This window comes from Tympanuchus pallidicinctus, unplaced genomic scaffold (genome assembly GCF_026119805.1).
Source record: "Tympanuchus pallidicinctus isolate F22 unplaced genomic scaffold, pur_lepc_1.0 scaffold5, whole genome shotgun sequence".
In the NCBI taxonomy this organism is placed as follows: Eukaryota; Metazoa; Chordata; class Aves; order Galliformes; family Phasianidae; genus Tympanuchus; species Tympanuchus pallidicinctus.
This window is the reverse complement of record NW_026294769.1, coordinates 41,055,305-41,075,090: the sequence shown is the minus strand read 5'-3', so window position 1 is coordinate 41,075,090 and position 19,786 is coordinate 41,055,305. Positions and strand designations below refer to the sequence as shown.

General features: G+C 41.6%; 2 protein-coding genes across 9 annotated transcripts in view; one reads left to right on the top strand and one right to left on the bottom strand.

Moving 5' to 3' along the window:
* Positions 1-7,402, top strand: part of ASPH (aspartate beta-hydroxylase) — a 102,097-nt gene extending 94,695 nt beyond the window's left edge. For all 8 annotated transcript variants that reach the window (XM_052704481.1, XM_052704488.1, XM_052704487.1 and 5 more), the window contains one exon: positions 3,637-7,402. In XM_052704481.1, the coding sequence (XP_052560441.1) occupies positions 3,637-3,787 (151 nt within the window). In that variant the 3' untranslated portion in view covers positions 3,788-7,402. The remainder of the gene's footprint in view (positions 1-3,636) is intronic.
* Positions 7,403-7,995: 593 nt separating this feature from the next.
* Positions 7,996-19,786, bottom strand: part of CLVS1 (clavesin 1) — a 91,555-nt gene continuing 79,764 nt past the window's right edge. The window contains exon 6 of the mRNA XM_052704494.1: positions 7,996-8,603. Coding sequence (XP_052560454.1) covers positions 8,516-8,603 — 88 coding nt within the window. The 3' untranslated portion in view covers positions 7,996-8,515. The remainder of the gene's footprint in view (positions 8,604-19,786) is intronic.

The following is a 19,786-nucleotide window of genomic DNA, read 5'->3' as shown; positions in this document are numbered from 1 at the left end:
ACAGCCTGTGCTAGAGTGTGTTAACTTCAGCTGATTTTTGGCAAGAGCTATACATTCGAAGAGAGGGTTTTCATTTAAAGTGTGTCCAGTAATGGCCATGAAAAGCTGCTTTTATATTCCCTTTCTCACAGAAGCTGATAGGGGTGAACTGCCATGGAAAGAAATTACGTCAGGAAGAAATCGTATCTTTAGCATTTTCATTTTCTCCTCTCCTAGTGGATCAGAACATTAGGAAGCTGGTGGTTTCAAACAGGAGAGCTGGCACAAGTATGAAGATTTGGCAGGGCTTTGATGCCATCCTTCTTTGGATTCCTGTCCCACTGCTGCATGCACAATATAGAAAATGTTGTACCTGTTAGCTGTATGTCACCCAGCGTGTGTTTAGAGGGACAGTGCTACTATGCAGCTCATTCTTTGATGGACAGGCAACTCAGCTCTATCTAGTACTGTGATTTTCTCTGTTACCTGCAGGAGAATCTTTCGATTGCTACCAGGAGCTTGTGCACCTCATTGTTATTCAGCACAGCTGTAGTAATTTGAGGTCATTGGGGCATTTTCAAATCTGAAGGGAAGCCTAGTGTACAGTGTACAGAAATGGTAGGTAAATAATATCTAGCTATCAGAAATCAAACATCTGTCAGATGTGGTAATAGTGTTTTGAAACAAATATGCAGAATTACCACCTTAAGCAGAAGTCAATCCAAAATCTCACCTGTGACAGGTGACATAAGAGCTGAGCAGGTGACATAAAACTACTTCAAAGTGGCTTAGCACCACGCCAGAGTAATATTGTCCTTGTGGTTCCACTGTGAAGTGTTTCTGATACCATGAAGACATCTGGAAAATACTTATTTGCATACTAATGGTGAGTTTTGTAATCTATGCAAAAAGGGCTAATAGTTCTGTCAACTTTATGACTTCTTTGTTATGCAAAACAGCTCATCCTAGATGGATACAGTTTGTAACCTCTGAAGCTATTTCATCTGGATACTTGGAGTTTCTGTTGTCTTCAACAAGGCTTACACTTTCAGGATATTTAGCACAGTGCTGTTTGGACTTTGTTTAATCAAAAATAAACATAAAAAAAATCAAAATAACAAGAACCCCACAGTTCTTTACCACATAAAAACATTGAGTTGAGTAATACCAATGTAATTCTAGTGCAGTAGCAGAGAATCAGAGACTCAAGGCCAATATGACATAAAACATTTTTCCTATTGGATAACATTTTCCTAACATTTCCTATTGGATAGCTGACTCAGTAGCAGAAAAAAATACATGATCATACTTAAAACCTGCAGGAGATAATTATGTGGGCCTTCAATGTTCGTGTGCAAGGCACTATGAATTTTTCAGTGTTACGCTGGTTGCCCTCTGTTGCTTAATATATGTTTAAATTATCGTTTCAACTGAAATAATCCTATTTCAATTTCCACTTCTCTTCAGATCACTACAGGACAACCCCATAAATGTTGATAGCTAAGTTTTGCTTTTGTTGACTTAAATGCTCAAAAATACTTAGATGACTTAGGAATCCAAATATCGTTTTTCACAGATTTTTTTTTTTTAACAGAAAGTTGTTTTCTATTTGAATGAACATAGTTGAATGAGCTAAGCAATTTATTTCCATCTTTGATGACAAGATCTTTGCTTCTTTATCATCACTACTGCTTACAGTTTCTAATTTCCTTTAGGGACATCAGTGCTCAGGAACTGCTTTTCTTGTTAAAATACTTGATTATACATTCATAGTAAGATGGCTTTAGGAGGTAACATTGGTTGTTACTGACTTGACTGACTGTTATATCCTTTCAGATGAGACTCAATGAATAATCAAACAAATGCTTCTGTCTTTCCGCGATGGAAAATAAATTTGCTTTGCTTGTACCACTGCCTAACTTCATGATGGGCAAGCTATGTAATACACAACTGCCTACTTGTATCTAAGTGGAGTAGGCAAGACTGTGATGTGAAGGGCAGTGACAGTGCGATGACATTATCTCTAATGTTCTCTGCTCATATGCTGATTTTTGCAGTAATAAGGCTTTAAATCTCTTCAAAATTATGAATTCAGATCTCAATAAGCTGGAGAAGTGGGGGAAATAGAGCTTCATGAAGTTCAACAAAGGCAAAGCCCTGCAATCTGATAACAGATAACAGTATAGGCAGGGTGGGCACTGGATAGAAAGCAGCTTTACTGAAAAGGGCTAAGAGTCCTAGTAGGCGTGTTGAACATGTGCTCTTGTGGTGGAAGGCTAACCTCACGCTGAATTACACTATTAGTAAGTGCATATGAATCAGTTCGAGGGAAGCAATTTTTTCCCTCTTCTGCATCCAAACACTGCATCTGTGTCTGGTTTGGGACACTTCTGTGCAAGAAAGTCATTGATAAGTTGAAGTGACTTCTGTGGAGGATGACCAAGAAAAAGCTGGACCATGTGACACTTGAGAAGAGGTTCAGAGAGAGGTGATGCCCATCATTGTAGATATTAAAAACTCCACTAGATGAGAACCTGAGATATTTCATCTGGCTTCAACACTACATTCAGCTTTGCAATAAGTCTTTCTCTCAGCAGAGGCTTGGAACAGATGACCTTCTGAAGTTTCTTCCGACCTAAATTGTCCTGTGATTTTATACTTCATAAAACAGAAAGAAATGCTGATTCATAAACCAGTGATATTTCCCATCTCCATTTGCTCTTGCTGTGGCTTTTAAATCTGGCCATTGTCTTAATTTTTCAAACAATGGAGGTGCTTAAAAATAAGCTGGTTTGTGTAAGTCATGTTTTCCTTTTTGGGCCTAACAGAGGTACAGGTCCTGGAAAGATTCCATTGTTACAACTTGGCTTTACTTATAACAGTGAACAGTAAGCCAGAGTACTTAGGTCCACTTCAGTGGTCTCTGCCTTAGTGGTATTTGGCAAGCAGAAGAGGTTTAAATTATGTGTTCTCATGCTTTCAGTTCAACGTTAACAGAATAACCTGACTCAATGCATTCTATAGCACTGCGACCTTCTTATGAAGAAAAATCTTTAGACTCTGTGCTTTGAGTGGATTTATGGGATATGACTTATGTTCACTGAAATTATAAAGCAGGATCAGGATCTAATTGTGTTGTTCTGGTTTTCAGAAAAAAAAAAAAAAAAAAAAAAAAAAAAACAGATTTAAAGTAATTTATTTTCAAGCCATATTGCTCGTCACTCCATCAGTTTCCATTACTCATTGAGTGTATATCAAATTAGAAAAGAGGGAGAAGATTACTGTACCAGTATTAGGCCCCTGAGTTTGATGAACACTCCCAGCTTATTGGACTAAACTCATAAAAATTAAATAAATAACAAACATTGCAAATGTCTGAATATGTATGTGGGCACATGTGGCCATAAGTAGGCAGAGGGAGAGAAAACAATCAATAATACAAAGCTTCTGATCTTAGACTGATCTTCCTGTAGTTTATTTCAATTAAATCTCTGGTACTCCAGTATATTAACATTAGGTACTGAATTCATGACTGTGCAATATATAATGTTTAAATGTTTCTCACATGTAGGAGAACATCCTCAGAGCTGATGTATAGCTTGCATGAGTCAAAGCACTTCAAATACTGCACTAAAGCATGTTCTTTTTGTGTTGCAGAACCTGGGAAGAAGGGAAAGTTCTTATTTTTGATGACTCTTTCGAGCACGAAGTGTGGCAGGATGCTGAAAGTTATCGTCTGATATTCATTGTTGATGTGTGGCACCCTGAGTTAACAGCGCAACAGAGACGAACCCTTCCTGCTATTTAAGGGATTATATCTGATGTGAAGAGACAGAGGAGTTTTAACCTGACAGAACATGCAAATAGAAACATGCAGGATTAATTTATACAGCATATGAAGAATGCTAGTATTGTAAGCATTAGAAGAGATAATGACATTCTACAATCACAGAGAACTTGAGTTTAAAAAACAGAAAGAAAAAAAAAGCAAAAAAAAAAAAAAAAAAAAAAGCCATGTTTGTTTCATACTGATATAGCACTGATACGTATTGTTTTTCAGGCTGCAAGTCTGAGAATACAAATCTTGTCTGTCAAGGAGCAATACAGGTCTGGATTTTCAAGCTGAGGAATGTGCAGATGTTTTTACCATGCCTGTATGATGTGTTCAAAAACAGTCATCTACCTGCCTGGCCACATTCAGGCACAAGGTTTGCAATAATACATCTGGGAAATACTTCCCAGGCTTCTGACTGCAAGCAGCACGTATGGTATTTATAGACACATGCATCCAATCAGCTTTGATAATCACTGTGCAGTTGTAGTGTTAACTGCTTTAGGTATAAAACATGTCCCTATGTTATCAACTCTAGATAATGTGAATGGGTTGTGTGTTTTGTTGTTTTTTCTACCTGAATAACTATTTTTCTAGCATAATTATGAACAGATCTTCTTCAATCAACCACTATTTTTAAAAATAATGTATATACAAAGTACATCTCTAGCTATAAGCATATATTTTACATTGTGCTGTAGCACAACAAAAGTAGTGTATGAACAGATTTCATTTTGCCACCTGTGGCCTTCTCTTGCCTTCCTAGAAATGCAAACAGAAACTTGCATACTCCGCTTCTTAGTAGAGCATTGTCCTTCTAAAACGAAATAGTTCTCTTAGCAGGTAAACTTCAGTTTTGTAATGTGACTTTGGAAGACGTTGACTTGACCTAGTGGTGTTTTCCTTTTCTTGAAATGTATGGTACAATCCGGAAACAGCATAATTTACAGTATACTCTGTATTTGCTACCCAGAGTTTACTGTATGTTAAAAAGGCCTTATTTTTAAGAGAGAAATCCTGGATGTTTAAGCAGTTGGCTGGTCTTTTGGTTCCTCACTGTTTGATGGGAGATGGAAGGTGCAGAAGCCTCCACTGTTAATTTCTAAGAACACTAACAAAATAAACTAGAGTTTGCACAGATAATGTTTGAAACCAGCTGTTATCTACTCACCTGCAAACCTGCGGAGAGTGGATAGGTGTGCTAGGATGCTTGGGTCTGCTCAAGCTCATCAAGAGCCGTAGCATCACTAGTGAGGGTTGTGAGAGACAGGTACTAAGCAAGGAGACATTAGGGTTACTGAGTCTTCAGAGCTTTGGCCTCGTGGTTTAAAGGACACTGAAGAGTTGTCTTATTTGCTTAATGTTCCATGATTTTGTACTGCAGAGACTACATCATGGTGCCTAAGTATTGTAGGTATAAACAGCCCATGCTGCCTGATTACCATATTTGCTAGGCAAAATATAGGCAGCAGCCTTGCATTCCCATAAATTGAATGCTTTTTCAGACTTTGTATTTTATTAAGAGATCTTGTAATGCCATGTAATGCATGACAATTGCACCATAAGCTATTGTAACCCATTTCTGGAGGTGTGCACTTTAATTTCCTTTCTGGCTATTAAAAAATAAATAGAACACACACTGATAAGCCCTCTCTGATCAAGAGTCAGTTTTAGGTAGCAGTGGTAATTAGACTTTAACGTATTGTCCATATCAGCAATAACACGGAGTACCATCTGCTGTAAGGTGACAGTTCTCTGTGAATAATCATGGAAACTGAGAAAGATTTATAAGTTTCAAACTTTAGAAAATATAAAAGTACTTTTGGAGGCTTTACAAGAATTATGTATGAAACTGGAAATAATGTCCTTTTTATATTAAGGAGTCGTAGTACAATAAGAAAAAAAGTAATGCTGGTAGTTGTTAAGTCGGGCTGTGCTTTGTATCTCCATACACTTATCCAGCAGTAGAAATTATAAACTATTTTGCTATTCTGTAAAATAAAGACATAGTTTGTAATGAAGTAATCAAGAACTGTTTAAACCAAAATTAGCGACTTAGGAATGCTTTTATTAATATTGCATTTTAGTTTCTATAGCACAGAGTGAACACTAAAGGAGTGGTAAAAACTTTGGAGCTTTATTTATAAGAAAACATGCTGTCCTGATTGTTCCTTTGAAGTCACATGCTTCATGTATACAGATTGCAATTGGCAAATAGATCAAAGTTATCTACCTAGAATGTGCATGTGCCTGAGTGGCACTGTTCATTAAACTGTGTAGTGACATATTGACCGTCTGATATCTTAAGTGCCTTGAATGTGACAAGGTTTCTTGTGAATAGCTGCTGCAGCACTGAAGTGATTCTGCTCTCTGCCTACCTGTCAAGGAGCTGAGAGCATCTCTTTTTGTTAAATTCATTTATTGGATTAGATACATAAATGGTGAATATATATATATAGTGAAACACAGGAAGTAGGCAGTGAATAAGTGGTATGTTATTTTAGTTATTCCTCTTTGCCATCCAGTATTTCATGTTGTAAAAGCTTTTTATACATTGGAAATACCAACGGATGAAGTGAATTGAAATGCTTTTCAGATTGAGCACTATTGCAATTTAAATGTTTCATTCTTCAGCTGTGTTTACAGAGGAAATGGCAGCACAGGGCATTTGTAAGGTAGTAAGTACATACTTGAATGAGCAGTGTAGGCCATTATAAAGATTCAGTGGCAGTGGAGATAAGTGTATTAACAGAGAAAAATTGCAAACCAAAGGTATTTCTTCACTAATGCTGCAGTGTAGTAGGTGTCTGCCTTGGTGTTGTTTTTTTTGTTTGTTTGTTTGTTTTATGTATGTTTGATTTACATTATGCTTTAAGCAAGCTTGCTCTGACCAATCCAGATGTCTGAGAGTCTTCATGAGCCTTGGAGAAAGGGGGAGCTGTGTCCAGTCTCAGCTTTCTGTAGTGGGTATATAATAATAATGCCATAGGGTAGAGGAATGGAAAAAAAAAAACAAAGGTAAATGGGCTCAGTCATTTGTTTAATGTCCCTGCAAGCCTCAGAATGTTTGCTGCTTTTTCTGACTCCTTTGCTGGGAACATTCACTGCCATAAAGACTCTCTACTGTGGAGACCAGGCCTTGCCCCAGTAACACACCGCTACAGAGGAAGGTTACTGTGAATGAGACTGTCCTGTATGCATACAAGCAGGTACAACCTAGTTGTGTTAATGGGATCTGTAGGATATCTTTTCTGCCTTGTGCAAGTGTAACAGGCTGTGAATGAAGGCAGTGTTTTGTTACTCCATTTGTTAGGGATGACCATTTCCAGCTGACCCAGGCCACCACGTTCAGAGCATTGATTATGAATCTGGTGGATGTTCCAGAGCTGTATGAAAAACTCTTGTGCAGCCCATGAGTTGTCATCTCATTTTATATATGTATGGTTTATGCAGTTATCTTTGATATGTTGGTGCCAACCACATGTTCTAGGAACTGTCAGTGCATGGCAATTAAATTGAAGACAAAAAGCATGTATGGTGGTTGTAACTGTTTTAGGAAATAAAGTCACTGCTCATGCAATTTGATAACAATTTTTCTTTTATTTCTTTAATCTGATTTCCATTTCAATGAAGGGATGGGACTCTTCTTGCAAATAGAGCAAAGAGAAAGATAGCAAACTGGTCTTTGGCATTTCAGTTCTTCTGTTTGTCCACATTTCCTTCTAGCAGAAGCCTGTACTGAGTAATTAATTCTAAGTTTTCATTTCTCATTTTAACCATGGCCCGCATCTGCAGTCAGCATTCCCTTCTGGCTACACCTTTAACTGACTGCAGGAGGAGAGGGGGATAAATGGTTCTGCAGAGCTTTTATTTGAGGTTGAGACCTAAATGAAAAATCTGAATGAGCCATTAATCACTGGTGAATGTGTCCGGTGGGTCTCCCTGGCACCCCCTCGCATACACGCACACACGTCTAATGGGTTCCCGAGTCGCCTGTGGAAAAACATGTTGTTAGAATTAAATAATTGCATTCCAAATTGTCTGTATCTGCCTCCCACACAGCTCATTCCACTTAGCTGACAGTTTTGTAAGGGTTTCAAAAGTTAAGAATCCTTTTTGCTCGATACTGAAATAAGTGACCCCCCCTAAAAGCAATATGGATGAGGCAATTGCAAAGTGTCACGTTGCACGGCATTATGCTGGCACTGATTTTTACTTTTTTAATACAAAATCCTTCTGCAGATCTGAAACACACTGTAGATAATGATGTTTCTGCCCTCTGAGCCACACTGAACAGTGCAGACTTTAAAGATGCTTTGCTTTAGTACACCTTTAACCTTAGCTTCTATAAAATTGAGCGTCCCTACTGGAGGCTTCAGGAAAACTTCTACTGACACACACTGGTTTCTTTAAAAGGAGAGGGCAGTCCCATCATTTCCAATTTTTTAATGCCAGAAGTCCAAAAAGGAAAGAAGATGAAATTCTTTACATGTGGACAGACCCCCACTGTGTCTTCCTTCGCACCCTGTGTCAATAGAAAGGCTGTTCAGCGTTGGCTGCATGGACAGGTGGCTGGTGGCTCTTGTTACTCGCTCAAGAAAGATGAAGGACTTGTTCTCAAGCGAAACGCGTGTGAATGCGTATCGTGTGCTCGGTGGTTTCTGGGTGGGTGGGGTCTGGATGTCTGCAGACAGCATGTGGGGCTTAGTCCAGGGCCAGCAGTGGCTGGGTGTTCTCGCTTTCCCCCAGGTCCTCGTGCTTCAGCGTGCCGGCTTCCACCACCGACTGGGACCTGAAAGGAAGAACAGGGACGTGCCAGCGAGGGCTGCTGCAGAAACACTCCCTGTCCTGCAATCCCTTTGCTTTGCTTCGCTTCATCAGTTTTGCTTTTGGCCATTTTCTCCTCCATAGCTTTGAATTTGTTTACTCCAGACTATGCAAGAAATTGGAGGTGCGATCCTTTAAATGTGAATAAAAAGTGACTCCTTAATTATTTCAAGTGCTGTCAAAATACTTAGTGCTTAGCTTCTATCCATGATGCTGAATGCACACAGCAAAGTGAAGGTCTGCTGCTGAGGTACCATGGGATCTGTTGGTGCTTCTTGTCCTCCTAGACAACGTCATTCTGCTCCTGCTTACTTTGCACCAATAAAATAACACGAGTGCTCACAGGAGTGAGTCTCAGCTCATGCTTGTTACAAATCTTGAAACCATCAAGTACATTAATCACGTTTTACTGATGAGGAGATCTAAGGGCAGAACTTCCCTGAGTTGCCTAGCTCAATGAAGAAAGCAGCACTAATGTGATACATGGGAGCTTCTGGTGTGCCCATTCCTGCCATTTATCTCCTCATCTACACCCTTGAAGGAGAATCTTGTTCAGGGACAGTTAATTTAAAATTCATTTCTATCTTCAAGGTGGGAAACATAGTTTATCCATTGCTTCTAAAGAGGAGAAATAAATAATAAAAAAAAAAAAAAGCAGAACAAATGAGTAAGAAAGTGGAGCGTGTAGATTTCTGGCAGTGACAAAAGCTGAATGGGTTTAACCTAATGGGAAAATTCAAGATTTCATTTTCTGTGGCCTGTGTGCTACTGAGTTTGCCCACTGAGCTATGGAAGGAGGAACTGATGAGTACGTGGCAGAGATTCATTATCCTTTATTTTCTCTGCTTCAGGCTGAGAATTGCCTCCCAGTTTGTAGTCAGCAATGAGTTTTAGAGCAAAATCACTCTCTGGATCGGGAACTTTTCCAAAGGCAGCAGGAGCGAGCATTTGCATGTGGCACAATATCATTTCAAAGAGCCAGTTTTGTCATGGATAGCTTTTAGAACTAGGGATAACTTATTACTTTTGGGAGTGCCTGTAGTTCCCATTTGATCATTATAGTAACCTTGGTTTAAGCATCAGCTATTTTATGAGATTAGAGATCGCTTCTTTTTTTATAAGCATCATTAATAAATTGTGTCCTGTTGTACTATAGCACTTGATCACCAATGAATACTGTGACTGTGAATATCTTGTATAATTATTTTTCTTATGCCTGAAGCTTCTATGAAAGCAGTCTCCAAGAGAAAAGATGATTTGCAATAGGCAACGTTATAAAGCATTTCAGTCTGACCAGGAATTACATTCTGCTGTGGAGACCATGACAAATACTTTCTGAAAAAAGGCTCCCTGTATGTATCCAACACACATTTTGTCTGAGAAAGCATCACCGCTCTGTGTATGGGCAAGTTTACACAGTATTAGTATCTTTCTACGTTGGCTGTATTATTAAAGCTAGCACTCAAACTAGGTTTCTGTTTTAATAGCAATGCTGACCATTTTGACTGCATTGCCATTTTTTTCCTTCACTGATGCACTATCCTGTAATAAAGAAATTCATGGAAATAAATCCTCCATGTCCTTGTGTATTACTGAACCCTGCAAATGAAAGTTCCCTGTGGTCCTCAAACTTGAAGGCTGGGGAATCCTAATAAGTTGTAACTGCTGCATGTCCTCAACCACACTGGGGCTGCCTGGCTTGAGTCTGGCCTTGCACAACGTTCCCTATTCTGTATCTTTCATGCCAGCGGAAACTGCATCTCATACACTTGGAGCTGATGTTAAAACTTACAAGCTGCTATCTAGTTTGAATTAGGTGACGCCTACAGCTAGATCAGGTTGCTCAGAGTCCCGTCCAGCCTCACCTTGGATATCTCCAGGAATGAGACATCTACCACCTCTCTGGGCAACCTGTCCCAGTATTTTGCTACTCCTACTGTAGAAAATGTATGTCTAGTCTAAATCTCCACTCTCTTCTGATAAATTTTTGTCTGTTGACATCAGGTGCAACAGTTGTCATGATTTCTTATACGATGTTTGCTATGTATCATGGCCACAACTGTCACACACTGTATTACTTTCAGTGCTCATGTGCCATAGCTTTGGCCCTATAAATGAAATATCTGAATTCAAAACCTGGCTTTCCTCCTTTCTCCGCTAAATCTTCCTAACAACCAGTCTGGAAGATGTTTGGGAGCAGAGAATTTTGTTGAGTTAAAATACAAGTAGGCAACTGCTTGTATCACACAGATGAGGTCCCTGGGCTGGCAGACTCTCTGCCCATCTTTAACACAATACAAGCAGGAGACCTGGCTCCTGCAAAAATACGAGATCACTGTGGGCTAGGAGCCAAGTCTGAAGGAATGAACAGATGAGTCAGTGCCCATAAACTTTCCCAGCCTAGTTTCCCAGTCTAGTTAGCCTTGCTTGGGAGAGCAAAATGAAAATGGAAAAAAGAATTCTCAGTCTCACTTCTGAGACATAAGTATCATCTGAGTGTGCTCCATTTAATGTGTCAATCAAAGCTCTCATGGTGTTTTTACTGTTCAGCAAGAATATTTGGAATACTGGAAAATCAACACTATCCAGCTGTTTCTCCAGCAGGCCAACCATATATTTCAAATGACAGCACCGCACGTTGGTATATACATCCATATCTTTGAGAGCAGATGGCTTTGTGTGTGTGTGGTCATTTTAATGCTACTCCCTCAAATTCAGTCAAAATAAAACCTTAATAAAACTCAAATGCAGGCTTTTGAGATGCACTGATTTCAGACGGCTCTTGCCGGAGTACAGATGAAGTGAATCACCTCACAGGGACAGACATCTGCTGGGTATCGCTTTTGTTTCCCATAAGAAATAAAACACTGAACCCCTGCTCTGAGCTAATAATAATTGCCAGCACATTGGCACATGATTGCTTTTAAAGACGGAGAGCCTTCAGTTCTCTGATCCCTCATTTCGTGCCTTCCATCACAGTAAGGTGGATGTGCTGCAGCCCACAGGAGCAAGGACACCCTCTGTGTGTTCTGTGCTTCCTTTGGAGGCTTTTGCGGAGAGGGAAGGAGGGTGGCTATTTTTTCCTCAAGTGCAGGAAGCTTCCAGCTCTCAGCATGACATGCTGCAGCCGATCAATCAGATCCCATTGTGTGACTCTATTCATCTACCTCTCACCTCCCATCTGCTCATTTCCCACTAATTCCCTTTCCATTTCAGCAGCACCTCAGGGCTGCTCATCTCCCAATTATTCATTCTCTTTACGGAGCATGAAAAGCAGAGAAAACACTTTTTTAAAAATCACACCTATGGGTTTTCATACTGTCGAGGTCTGAGAGGCACTTCTCTCTGCCTTCCTCCCTCCTTTTGGTGCAGGGCCCAGCACCCCATGGCATGCTTTACAACACACCCCAAGGGCTTGCCTTCATTAGGGGGAAAAATTATTTTTTCTTGCTTGTTACAGAAACAATGCAGATGTGTTGACATGAATTAAGAGTGATAGAAGTCCTCTTTTGGCTGGTGGGGCATGAGCTGGCTCAAAGCAATCTGCCAACGCAATGGGTCAAGGGGCAAATCAGCATGAATCTCCTAGTCTAATCTTGCTCTCATAGAAACATAATCATTAAGGTTGGAAAAGACCTCTAAGATCATCTAGTTCAAAGTCCAACCCATCCCCAACAAGTCCACTAACCCATGTCCCTCAGTGCCACATCTATACCATTCCTGAACACCTCCAAGGACGGAGTCTCCACCACTTTCCTGGGCAGTCTGTTCCAATTCTTGAAGATTTTTTTCCTAATATCTAACGCGGTGCAACTTAAGGCCACTACCACTCGTCCTACCTTCCAGCCCCATGTCATACAGCAAAAGCAGCTCCCAGATCCTACATCACAAGTTTTGTGTCCCTTCAAAATGACAGCAACCTTGCTGAGGCACTTTTAGGCTGGAAATTCAAGCAGTACTACAAGAGGAAAACTTAGATGGTGGGAGAGGCTGACATTCAGCCACCTGTATGGGGACGATACAACCTCTTATTGTGGCCCTGCCCCAGTAGCACGCACTGTGCTGACACAGAGGGCCCCTTCCTCACTCAGTGCTCAGGGCAGATACTGCCAAGCTGGTAAGTGGTGATTTATTGTGCTTTCTTCTAGAAGTTTGGTGTGACAGGTTTCCTGCCTATTATTCAAGCCCTACTCTGAAGACAGCCTTTGTTAATTCCCTCCTGAGCTTTTCCAGGGAGTTCATCTGCACAGCACTTGTGTGCCTCTTAACTGCTAATTCATTTGCTACTATAACACTGCTGTGAGGAATTTTTTTTAATTTCCATTTTGTGCATGAAGGACAGAAGTGAGTGAGTTGAGAGCCCAGTTGTGCCCCTTTCCCAGTGCTGGGGCTTTGAATTTGCAGGGTTCCCAGCAATATGCAGCAGTTCCTGTAACCAAACTACACCTCCCATTGATGGCAGCTGCAGGTGAGCACTGAGTACTTCTGGAAATTAGACCCAGAGTCTATATTTTGGCAGGCTGAGAAGCAGCAGTGTGCAATCTCACCATCTGTGCAAGGTTTGATTCAAGAAATTTGCCAAGACTACATGAAGGGCAAGCAGCACCCGCTTCTCCAGGCTGTGCCAAAGGACTGCTCCTGGTCCCACAGTACGCCCCATAGGCAACCCCGTTCCCTTGCCAGCTAGGAGTGCTTCCTGGCCCAGCTGCCTCCAGCCTTTTCCATCTGTCCTGTGGCTCTCACCCCAGTCACTCCAGTTCCCAGCTAGGCTCGCTGCTGAGTCTTTGTCTCCAGTTCTGCCTGCAGCAGGGAGGATGCAGCCTGGGAACACGGGTGCAGTCTGCCTACTCCCAGCTCTGGATCCTACTGCAGCCTGGCCTAGAGCAGGGCAAGCTGAGATCACAAGTAAAGGGTATAATTACAAGAACCCTTTGCACCCCATGGCCTGGACAGGAGCTGCACGCTGTGGGCCCTGAACCATCAGCTGGAGCTGAACAGGTTTATTTGTGCTGAGAGGCCAAGTTAAAGCATGAGGCAATCCTTGGGGTCGTTAAACGCCAAAATTAAATATGTTTCTACAGAGCACGTGTGAATTGCTTTTTCAAAGGCTTGTAACTCAGCCAGATGTAGATGGATTTCCACAAGGCAGCAAAAGACATAAGCAGTGTAAAACCATTTGTTTTATTAAGTGTCATGTCTCTAATCTAAACTACTAAACTCTAGGCAAATTTATAGCTAGCTGAAGAAATAATTTACAGTGCAATATTTTAGGCAGCTTGAATGGCATCAGTTCTGCAGTTCCCCCCTCCAGCCTGTGTTTGTGAGCCCTTGCATTGAACGCTAGCAACCAAGGGCTGCTAACAGATGGAAACCATGCTGTGGATACCCCTGGGGAGCAGCCTACTGCCTGTCCTGTCCCATGGACAGGGGTCACGTCCACGTGCCTGTCTACCTCCCAAGGAAAGTGCTTAATTCAACAGTGAGTATAAATTTCATGCCATAAGTCTTCTGTAATGAGCAATAGAACAGAAATCTTACACAGAGTATTTCCCTTTTCCTTCAACAAATGTGGAGCAGTCTGTCTCAGCTACAAACAGAGCACCCAGGTGCCATCCATGGGCAGTGAGAAGCTTTCACACATTTTCATATGGATTTTTATTTGCTGGTATTTTACTGCTTCTGCAGTAAATTGGTGCTGACTGTGAACTAGCATAAAACATGACCCATAAAAGCAGAAACATATGGTGAAGGCACATTAAGGTCACACCAAGGATAACAGCTAGAAAGGTCTGCCTTGCACAGCCCAGCTGGGCATATGGAGGAACCCATCTGAATAAATAAAAGCCTTACTTAAGTCACCCCCACCAGTAGCCCTTTCTGGGTCTGAAAATGTTCCACTCGGCATTGGTGTGTAGCAATGGTGGGATCCCTCCCTCTGGGAGCAGGATCCTGTTTCTGAGAATAAACAATGTGTTTCAGCAAAAAGTTTCTTTGAAAATCAGTCTGTTTGATAACCCCCACACTAGGCAGCAACAATGGCAAACTTTAATCTATACTTTAAAATCCTTTACTTCTAATCTAGGACATAAAACTCTACATATTCTGATTTCAACAATACATGGTAAAGCAACACAAGTGATTTTTTAGCTGTGTTTCCAAAGTGCCTGGTAATGGGGGTTTTGATGAACCATAGGAAAGGCCATTGCATCTTTAAGTGCTCAAAAGTACTTCACAGCTGGGAAAATTAATGGTGTCTTGATGCATGAATTGTGTATTTCACGCTAATGTGTTTGGCTTGAAACTCAAAAACTTTTATCTTAATTCTGGATTTCCTGAGTGTTTAACATGCTTTACTTGTGATAACAATAGGAAACTATTCAAGAATTGAGTTTCTTAGCATCATTCCCAGTCACTAGATTGATCTCTCCAATGGCACGTGTGTTCATGATGGTCAGGTGCCCAAATAGATACTGGCTTGCTATTCCCACTCAGCTGGCCAAGATGAAATGCCCTGTTGGCACAGTGATAGGTTGCGAGCCATCTCAAGTCCCTAACTGCTGGGCTCAGCCACACTCTATAACTATCCATTAGGCTGCACACTCAGATAAAGCCTCCAGCTGTTCCCAAAAACAACAGCTCATCAACAAAAGCCAGCACGCACACTACAGACAAATGCTTTGCTTTTGTGTGAGCTCCCTGTTGGCTGCACCAGCTCAAGGCTGACCATCAGGGCTCACAGGAGGTTTGGCTGCAGCTGAAAGGGAGGTGATTTCCTTCCCCGTGCTCTGAATTTTCACACCATTTGCATTGCTCTCAAATCTCATGGCTCACAAGTGGCAGGTGCTCTGCATGGATGCAGAAGAGATGATCCAAGACAGGGGAAGGGTCTTTTGCTATTGCTGCTCATGCAGTTGTAAGAGGGATATGGCTGAGCTTTCAGATTGAACTGATATTGCTACTACTGTATCAGTGCTAGTTTCTGCATTTATTACATTACCCATTTCAATCTTTACTGAGCTGAATTTTAATTAAACGGATATATTCCGGATGGATTTTGTTATTGTTGGTTGTTTTTTTTTTCTCTCCCTGGCCATTAAGACTCATTATCTGGAGTCATCAGCTGTTTTCCTTTGTTTCCCATCTGTTCATGCAGTACTTGGATTCTGGGACTCTTCCCAGGGTGTGAGATAATTTCTGCAGATGGGAGTGCAATTTCCAGTGTTTTGAATTTTCCCCAATGGGGTTTCGTGTGGACACTGGTGGAAAAATGACAATTGTAATGGTTTTGATTAAAGATTTTCCTTATTACAGAAACTTGTCAAATCTCACCATGTTTAAGATCATGCTGCTAGCTAGAGTCAGTGGCATTTTCTTCAAGAGGATTTTCAGTGCCTTCTATATCTACGAAGACTCCATTCTCCAAAGCAAGGAAGGATTCTTTTTTGAAAACAAATCTTGTACAATTTCACATCATAGGGAGAAAATGCACTTGTTTGTGGTTGGTGAGAAATAACAACTGTGTGTCATTGCTGATAACAGAAGCAGAAACTGGAAACTAATGAGACTTTGAGGGGCAGGTCTGGTCTTGTGTGACCTCTGGTAACCACCTCACATCAGACCTTTAACTTGTGCATCAGCGAGGTTGTCATATCCAAAACTCACAGTAGCTCAGTCCTCTGAAGTCAAGCAAACCTCCTCCTCTAATTTCTAGCCAAAGTATACTTCTGTCAGCCTATTCCCACTTGATCTCATGCCAAAGTCATACTTCTCCATGAATAGCTGTTCTCTCTACGTGGTTTTTATTTCCTCAGGTGTTTCCTTTTCAACTTTTGTTCTGAGAGGACAAAGATGTCACTGTTTTCTATAGTTTCTTATCATAAAAACATGCTCTCTACTCTCCTAACCTTCCTCACACCTCTCAGGCAAAATTTATGTTCATCCGCCTTTGGTGACCAGAGGCAAAGCTGTACTGGTAGTCCTGAAGCCAAAGCACAAGTACATATCTGTTCTAATACTACTTCCCCCTTACTGATGCTTGGTGCCACGTGCTTTTTCACATGTTACCCTGCCCATGACAGGTGGATTGGAACTAGATGATTTTTAAGGTTCCTTCCAATCTAAGCCATTCCATGCCTTTATGATTTTCCTCATCTGCAAGTTGACAAACTTACTTTAGTTTTCAGGTGACAAATTCAGGTCACTTACATCTCAAAATGTCCCCTTTTTTCCCCTCTGGATTCATTTTCTAGAATAAATTAAGTGGGTAGTAAGTATCACAATTAGTTAATTCTCTGCTTCCATTTCCTTGTATTCTTCTTCTAGTAATTCCTATCTTGATTTTTCAGCACCTCTGACACTAAAATTGTTAGACACTGTAACTGAGGGATGTTGTTCTCTGGGCTGTGGAGTAGGGTGAGCATTGGTAGTCTCACAGACAGGGATCTTTTCCCAGTTTTACCAGGTTTCACAGTTAGTAAGCAATTTTCTGATTTGAAACTCCTGTTATTTGAAGTAAAGTTCAAAGAGTCATTTCTTTGTGGTCACAGTGCAAGACTCCAAGCTCTGCTGGTAGTACTGAGGCCCTGAGACTATGAATGCTTTAACACAGCAATGGCTCAGTAACTCCTCTATCTCAGATGTGCTTGTATCACCTTCCAGCAAGAGACTCCAGACCCAGCAGGTGCTACCAGGTGGGACAGATGGTGCCACTTGAGCACCTTACTGCTCAGCAGGACCCAGTTTTCCGCATTGCTAACTACTGGGCTCCTGGACGTGCTCCTCTGTTCCTCAGAGGAGACACCTCTACTGATATCTGGGACATCAGATAGAAGATCCTTAGTTGTTCAGCTAAGGTTTTCACTCTGCAATTACAGAAATTCAAGAAGCCTTTTGGATATCCTATATAGATACATATATATATATCCTTCTCGAGGAACATTTCTTTACCAAAGAACCCAACATTTCAGCATAGAAATACTTGCAGAATTACGACCTCTACTCAAGAGTTTAAAGACTACTAAAGAGTTTAAAGGTGGAAAAATTTTTAATGGAAGTGCAATATTTCTTTCATAAGGGAAAAAGTGAAAGGGCAATTGTGAGGGAATTATGTTTGAGGAGAAGACTAATGCTGGAAAATTGTTTATGCCTTGTGTAAACCTCACAGTATTCCCAGCCATGGCCTGGGACTCTCGCAGAATCACAGAACCATAGAATATCCAGAGTTGGAAGAGACCCACAGGATCATCAAATCCAACTCCTGGCTCTACACGGGACCACCCAAAAACCAGACCATATGACTGAGAGCATGTCTAATGCTCCTTCAACTTCAGCAGGTTTGAGGCCATGACCACTGCCCTGGGGAACCTGTTCCAGTGCACAACCATCCTCTTTGTGAAGAAACTTCTCCTAATATCCAGCTTAAGCATCCTCTCTCATTGCATTAGAGCTGTGCAATCCTAAGTGGCAGGGAGGGATGTTTATAGAAAGGTAACGTTGAAGTCTGCAGACCTGTTACCAGGCCTTTGATATAAATCTGATCTAATAAGTCTAGTCACACAATTTTGCTTCTTAAGTGTAAGTTTTTACCTTCAGTTAGGCTAAAAAGTAATTTCAGGGGAGGAAAAATCAAAGCAAACACTCATAAGAGGAAATCTGGAGAAGCAGTGAACTTTTCACCTCTAACAGTTAGAAATGACCATGGGGTAGAAGATCAGATGGTTCACTTACCCGAGTAACAAAATTAGGCTAAAAGTTAGATCTAGTCTGCCCAGAGGCAACATGACAAATTAGATTCATCCACTTGCCATATTTGTATTAATGCACTTTTGTATTAGTGAGCAGATTATAAGGGAAGACTTTGCCCCGAGGCAGGGTTTTCTGGCACTGAACTCATTTTCAAGCTGAGGATCCCCCCAGGGGCACTACGAGACCCTCACTTCTTTGCAGCCTAGGATGTGATGCTCAGCGAAGATTTGCCTCTATTCTGCAAACAGCTCTTTCTTTCTGTAAGGTTATACTTTAAAACCTCACAATATATTTCAATAGTAGCGTAATACTTAGCATCTTTCTAAAATCATTTAGTTAGTTCCATTGCTAATGTTAAAAACAACAACAACAACAACATATATATGTGCTAATATTTAAAAAAATAAAAATAAAAAAAAAGTTCTCTGCAATAGGCTCTGTAAACTTACACTGGCTCCAGGTCCTGCCTGGGAGTCTGCAGTGAGAACTGCTGACCTTGCAGACAGCCACCTCTCCTTGTGCCGTGGCTGCAGTCCTGCAAAGGGTCAAACCCCTGTTGTTCAATGCCCCTGTGAGCAGTGGGACCCACAGCACTCCGCGTCTGTCGCAAGTGTGAGTGCTTTCCGTACGAAGCTTTGCATTGCAGCATTTCTTTTTCCTCTGACAATGAAAGACTTTTAAAATTAATTGCATGACATTCTGGCTTGTCTGTGATGTCAGCTTTGATTTTGCTGTGACAAAATGATGGCCGCTGCCTGTCACATAGAGTGACGCCCCGTGTGTGAGCGCTGTGCTCATCAAGTGGCAGCAGCGAGTTTAAGCCTGGCTGTGATCTGCACTGAAAGCGGTTCTGGGGAGTGTAGGGAGGGAGAGATGAGCTGCACGTCGCCCTGACGCAAAGAGCCAGATGGTCACTGCTCTGTAGCTTTTCGGGGGCAGCTGGTGGTGACCTGCTGTGACATTGCCAAATCTACAAGCCCCAGTGACCAGTGTGGGGCATCAGCCCTTCTCTCCCCAACCCCAAATTACCGAAGGGCGGTGTTTTCGAAAGCTGCCATTTTAAGCATGCTCAACCACCAGACCTAAAAGCAGGGCTGCTGGAAGAGCGGTGTTCCTGCGATTGCAGGGCTGGAAAGGAAGGCGAGAGCAGGAGCACGAGCAGGAGCAAGAGCATGAGTTGTGGCCAGCTCTCCTTTAGAGGGCAGTGGTGCTCATTGTACGGAGCTGCACTGCGAAGCCATCAGCTGGGGTCACAGGGCACGAAAGCAACAGTAACACTTAGAAAATAGTCCCGCAGTGGTGCTGCTGGGTGTGCTGTGCCATACAGGAGAGCATTTCACAGACTCCGTGCACTGCTCGGTGCAGGGGCTCATTAATTTCCCCTTGATTTGTTCCCAGTAATCA